We start from the raw sequence: 6,293 nt of genomic DNA, 5'->3' as shown, positions 1-6,293 counted from the left end.
TTTTTTTGTTTTCCTATATCGAGATGAAAGTGTATGTCTAATATATTTCTATATTTGTTTTATAGTTATTTTATATATATATATATATATATATATATATATATATATATATATATATATATATAAAATACTGCTTATAGAAATACACAATTATACACATAGCAAGACCAATTATCCATATGAAATATAAAGTTAAAATATAAAGTATATAAAGTTTGAAAAACAAACAGAATTTCTCTCTGGTTACCATTGAAAAATCAACCATTTCAGTAAGGTTTCACTAATATTACAAGGTGATAACTGTAAGCTAATAACATTAGCTAATAATAAAGGTTATAAAATCAGTTCTCTCTCACAAGGTTTGTGCACAAAACAGACGTCTTGTAAGTCTGACTGATGTGTAGAGGGCCAGTGTTGTGTTTATAGATTAATCAAGTAACTATGTTACCTTCAGTTATTATAAAAATGCTACATATATCAAATATGACTTTCAAAAGTTTTTACTTTGTAACGTAATGCATTGAAATTGGGCCTGTCTCTTTAAGAAGCTCCGCCATCAGAAAGTCATCCTAACATGGCTCCTCTATTAACCCTTTAGTGTTTTAACCAGCGTTTCACTGAGAAGAAGCTTCTATGGTCTCTGCTGATGCAAGTTTCGTCGAGTGTTTGCTAATATCTTCTGGCTAGTCTGAAGGAGCTGCACCTCAAAGGCGGGGCTAGATCCACCCAGGCGTTTTGCAGTTGAATGGTTGCCATTTAGATGAAATGATTTGTCAAACATGCATCAAAGAATCAAAGAATCAAATCATACTCAAGGTATGCTTTGATGAGTGAATCACTTTACTGATGAGTGAATCACTTTACTGATGAGTGAATCACTTTACAACACGATATAAAGTTTTAAAAAAGTCGGTTTTACAGGATTCTGCCCCTTTAAGTCTTGTAATCATTGTGTGGAAAATTTCCACAATGTGGCTACAACTTCCCCAGATAGTATTTCACAAGTATGCATCTAATCATTTCTAACATTTTTAATTTGGATTAATCATAACATTTTTCCAACTGTTCTATTTTTCCCCACACATTTTTACCTTTTCAGTTTCAATTCACTAATTATTATAATTAGGACACGTCTTTTGTTAATTCCTCTCATTCATGTTATTGCAGTGTTTTTTTGACTGCCTACCTGCAGTCTACAGGCTGCTTTACATTTATTCTTGATAAATGAAATAATTTATTTGTATTTCCACAGGATATATTTGTCTAATGCAAAGCAGCAGTATTAGTAGAAAGTTAGTGTATTCTCCTTTTATTCTCCACACCTCTTTTTCCTTGAATACTCTGTGTTTTGCTTCTGCAGTTCTAAGAACCCTAATGTCAATCCTCTGTGGGCAAAAACTGGGAGGGATTTTACAGAGCTTTCACAGCTTCTCAGAAACCAGACCTGCCTAAGCAAACAACATGTACCTGCAGTAGAGGCGGTGACTCATGCTTCACCTGTGGAGGTGGTGATGCTGGCTGCATGCTATTGGCATGCACTGATAACTGATTTTATGATGCTCATAAACATTTTACAAGAGTTTTTGTTCACAAATGCAAATAAAGTTACAATAATAAACTTTACACTGTTTATTATTGTAACACAATTAACTGTTTATTAGCCACTTACAACAGATCTAAAGCTAATTTAGCTTTCAGCTCGATCTACATTCAATTTGTTTTGTATGCACCACTATTTTTTAAGGCTCACTTTGGTGCCAAAATTTGGCTAAAATTACCAACTTGAACTTGAGCTGACTTAAGGTAAAGCCTATGCTAATGCTAGATTTAGCTAAAGTCTGACTAAAGCTAAGCTAATCTTGATGTAAAATGTCTTTGCTGTTTTTGGTTTGCTATATAAATATTACTGTATTTACTGTTTATAGTTAAACTGAAACTGCACTGGGTGGAACTGAAACAAAGCTTAGCCTGATCTGCATGTAATTAGTTCCCCTGTTTCATGTGTAGCACAAAAATCTTTTTAGCTTCAACATTTGCTTAAACTTACAGTTTGCTAAAATTTGGTAAAACTTAACCTAAGGCTACATTTAGCTAAAGCTGTGACTTAAGCTAGGCTAAATGTTAAACTTTATAGAAAATATCTTTGTTTCCTGTTTTGTTTTGCTGTTCCTCTACTGTATATTCTTACTGTGTACAGTTAAAATAACTAAAGCTAAGCTATGCTAAAGTTAAAGCTAGACTGAAATTAATGAAAGGTTTAGCTTGATTTGCATGTTTTTAGAATTATTTTGTACATAACAGTAATGTTTTGGAGGGTCTTCGTTACCAAAATCTGGTTAAAATGACAAACTCAAGCGTGAGCTGAAATCAGGTGAAAGCTACCCTCATACTTTTTGATAATAGAGTTTCCTCTTAATCTGTCTAGCTGTGAAAGAAAATATGGCCCTGACCGGTTGGACGTGACTGTTTCTGCTGTGACTGACAATAAAACCAGAAAGCTAAAATATTTCTATAACAATGTATTTCCTCTTAGAAGAGGGAAAATTATGGAGAAGATAATAGGCTTTGAAATGGATCAACTGCAGGTAGGTGTCAGAAATGGGAGGCAGAGTATAGAAACAAGCACATAATTCAGACAAAATAAACACGTAGACATGTGTTTACTGTGGTTACACCTTAGATAAAATGTAACCAAGAAAGCCAAACATAAGGGCTGGGCTACAAAAGGAAATAGAATTAAAAAAACTTCCCAAAACCATAGCCGACTTGAAAAATAAAAGTCGGCTATGGAATAAAAAATAAAAGGGAAACTAAAGCTATTTGCAGTAAAATTTGCATAGATTACACCAAAGCCACAGATGTCATCAGACAAACTGAAGCAGCAGGTCAGAGACTTGCATCTACTGCAGAAGAGCCGCCAGACTTTGCCCTCCCATCAAGGCTGCAGTCCAAAGGCTGAACCTTATCGTGTTGGAGATCTTGAAAGAAATCATAAATCTTCAAAACTCCTGTTTGTTTTTTTCATCAAATGCGTTACAGGTCTAGACCTGTTCTGGGTAAAACCGCTTCCTCCGAGCCAGACGAAACTCAGACATCGGAGGACTCAGATGTCATTAGTGCCGGCATCAGCAGACTCAGTTCTAAATGTTATTCTCAGCATCACAAACTGCTTACAGATGCAGTTTGTGTAAAATGATAAAAAAGGGGAACAGGAACTTCCTCAAATTTCAACATTTTTTTTTTACTTGTACAAATTCTTACGAAATCGACTGTAGAAATGATGAAGAGGTGCAAAAACATTACTGTGCAAACTGAATGATTTTAGAGAACTTGTGGTGAAGACACTTCCCAAAACAAATTGGAACGTTTGTATTAAAATACACATTTGTATTAATTTAAAAATGTATATTTCTGTGGATTTACTGTAAATGAGTCTGAGGAATCAGCAGCAAAACATCCCAGAGTTCCTGGCTCACGTCTTGCTCTACAGCCCATAACAGCAAAGCGTCACGCCTGGCTCAAACAAGCACCACCTCAGATAATGGGAGGTGTTACTAGGGCCTCCTGAGCATTTAGGAGGAGGTGGAGCAAACAAAGGTGCGGCTGCAGACCTGCAGATTTGACCAGAACAATGGTTACCTGAAGAGCAGAGCTACAGGGAAAATATCTTTGACTTTTCCCCTTTTTCTCTTGGCTTCTCGAAGCTCAGGTGGCTCATAATGAGCAGGTGAGGCTCACACATGGGTGCAACAGAATGCTGAAGCTGAGGCATACATTTTTTAACGGAGCAACACTTCCCTCTGCAAATGGACTCAAACTGACACCCAAATTAAAAGTCTGGGCAGCGCAAGGGAGAGCTGCTCAGCTACGGCTGGACAAAGGTATGTAGCTCCTTTAAATGGTTTTGCTGCTTTCTTAGTTTGACAAAAATAAGACTTTCTCCTTTAGTGGCAAAGTAAAAAATAAGTCTTTATTGAATAACAGAACATGAAGGCATAACATCACTTTGTTTATCCTAGCAAATGTACTCAAGCAATTGACTAACTTTTACTGACAACTAAAGTATTTTATTTTTAAATCACTTTTTAAGCCAGAAAATGGAGAATGGCGTCAGACCAGCAGAAAACAGGAGATGTTTTGGCTTCTCGCGGCGGCACAGTCTTTTCTTACTTCTGGTTCTCGGAGTGGTGCTTTTTGTCTACTGCACCAACATCCGGGACCCCAAAGAGTGGATGAAGAATCATTCAGTGAAACTACTCACTGTGTTTGGAAAACAAAGCACTGTCTCCAAAAGCAAAGGATTTACTGGGTCACCAGATGGAAACACCACTGCTGAACTTCCTGAAACCACGAGCGTCACCACAACGCAGGAGCCACCGACTCAACGGCACAGGACAGTTTCATCACGGGTCACCAAGAAGACACTAGAAACCCAAACTGGCCAGCGGACAGCGGCTCCTTATGTGTCTCCTGGACCGTACCTGGTGGAGTACCCCTATGAGTACCACTTCACTATCAACGAGGAACTGAAATGTAAGCAGGAGAAGCCGTTTGTGGTTCTGATGGTACAAGTGGCGCCACGCAACCGAGCTCATCGCGACGTCATCCGTAACAGCTGGGGAAGCGAGAAGCTGGCTAACAACCAGGTGGTGGCGCTGTTCTTCCTGCTGGGGATGCAGACTGGAGACGATGCAGAGCAGGTCCACCAGCAGCTGCTGCAGGAGAGCAAAGAGCATCACGACCTGATCCAGGGAGACTTTGTGGACTGCTACAAGAACCTGACCATAAAGACCATGGTGATGCTGGAGTGGCTGAACTCCTACTGCTCCAGCGCCGCTTACGCCATGAAAATCGATTCAGACATGTTTCTAAATGTTCCCAATCTGGTCAACTTGCTCCTCAAAGCTCCCAGGACAAACTACATGACCGGTCTGGTGGCACACGGAGCAGCTGTCTTGAGGGATCCCAAGTCCAAATGGTTCTTACCTCAAGAAATTTTCAGCGAAAGCATTTACCCTCCCTATGCTTTGGGTCTGGGCTACATTTTGTCTTTGGATCTCACCAAAAAGCTCATTGAGGCTTCCAGACACATTAAACCTCTTTACATTGAAGATGTATATTTGGGCTTATGTATGAGACACCTGGGTATCCGTCCAACAGACCCCCCGAGTTACTCCTTCCACGTTTTTCCTCTGAGTTACAGTCGCTGTGCGTACTCCAAGATTATCGCAACCACCTGTCCTGAAAATATGGATCGTGTTTGGATTTGGAGAGAATTTAAAAAGCCAGGTCCGCACTGTTGATTGGTGAAAAAGATAGCAAATTAAAACAAAGGACCACTTCGTGTTTACATGATTGATTAGAAAACTTATTTGTCAGGATGAGGTTTCCTGCCTAAAATGAGGTCTGGAACTATTTTTATTACTGGCCAGTTTAATCAAGTATTTGATGAAATGTTTACTTAAGTATTCAGTAACTGTTTGATTATAAGATCTCATATAATTTGTAAAAAAAAAAACAAACAAACATGTAATTAGACAAAAAAAACAGGCACACAAGCAAATTCTGATGTATATGAGTGTAACAAGATACTGGATTCATGCAGAAAATGCACATTTTTCAACATCTTATTTTTCTTAATATTTTTTATAAAGATAAAGTTTTTGTATCTAATGGTGACAGGAGGTAATATTTATCTTTAAGCGTTGCAAAGTGACAATATGTACTGTTAACTGTAGCATGGGCGTAGGTTTGGGTAGGGACGGTAGGGACATGTCCCGACCAATATTCACGGGATATGAAAAAGTCCCGACCAATTTTTGTCATATTGGCTCAAAGAACGTGGAACTACGATCTTTGATTAGCAGCAACAGGCGGTCCGCGGAACGGAAGATTCTTAGTTTGACATTTATTATGAGCCTCCGAGACCGTGTGGGAACGGTGCTATCGGGGGGTGGGGGGAGGGGGAGTCAGTTGAATCGTCGGACGTTCTTTGATTAGCTGCAAAAGGCGGTGGCTAGTTGGGCACACGCGTCTCCTTCTGAGTCTCCGAGACCATGTCGCCACCAAAAAAGAAAAGGAGACATTAGAAGTTATTTCGCTACGTCGGCTGTAAGTACAGTGACGCTACGTCGGCTGTAAGTACAGTGAGTGGACCCATAAGTGAGATATCTATCACGCAACGCATTTGTTGTAAAGTCCGGTGTTTAGTAAGGTCAGCACTGAATGTGCTAAATTCTGTTCATTTCTGAATTCATGTTTATTTTTTTGTTAGTGCAATATCTTATTTTATT

At 38.9% G+C, this 6,293-nt stretch overlaps 1 protein-coding gene across 2 annotated transcripts; it reads left to right on the top strand.

Annotated features, from left to right (window-relative positions):
• The first annotated feature begins 3,576 nt into the window (after window positions 1-3,576).
• LOC106949351 (beta-1,3-galactosyltransferase 1-like) lies at window positions 3,577-5,355 on the top strand. Of its 2 annotated transcripts, none has more exons than XM_015035538.1 (2): window positions 3,577-3,881; window positions 4,095-5,355. In XM_015035538.1, the coding sequence occupies exon 2, from the start codon at window positions 4,098-4,100 to the stop codon at window positions 5,301-5,303; it is 1,206 nt and encodes a 401-aa protein (XP_014891024.1). In that variant the 5' UTR covers window positions 3,577-3,881; window positions 4,095-4,097; the 3' UTR covers window positions 5,304-5,355. The 2 variants fall into 2 exon arrangements, with proteins under 2 accessions (XP_014891024.1, XP_014891023.1); XM_015035537.1 differs by having other exon boundaries at window positions 3,578-3,881; window positions 4,091-5,355.
• The last annotated feature ends 938 nt before the right edge of the window (window positions 5,356-6,293 follow it).

The sequence above is a fragment of the Poecilia latipinna genome, unplaced genomic scaffold, assembly GCF_001443285.1.
Source record: "Poecilia latipinna isolate Pla-1442-1.1 unplaced genomic scaffold, P_latipinna-1.0 Scaffold338, whole genome shotgun sequence".
Taxonomy (NCBI): Eukaryota; Metazoa; Chordata; class Actinopteri; order Cyprinodontiformes; family Poeciliidae; genus Poecilia; species Poecilia latipinna.
This window is presented reverse-complemented; position numbering and strand designations above follow the sequence as displayed.

What these genes read in the sequence shown, in the direction of transcription:
- LOC106949351 (XM_015035538.1), top strand. Translation starts at nt 4,098, where the DNA reads ATGGAGAATGGCGTCAGACCAGCAGAAAACAGGAGATGTTTTGGCTTC.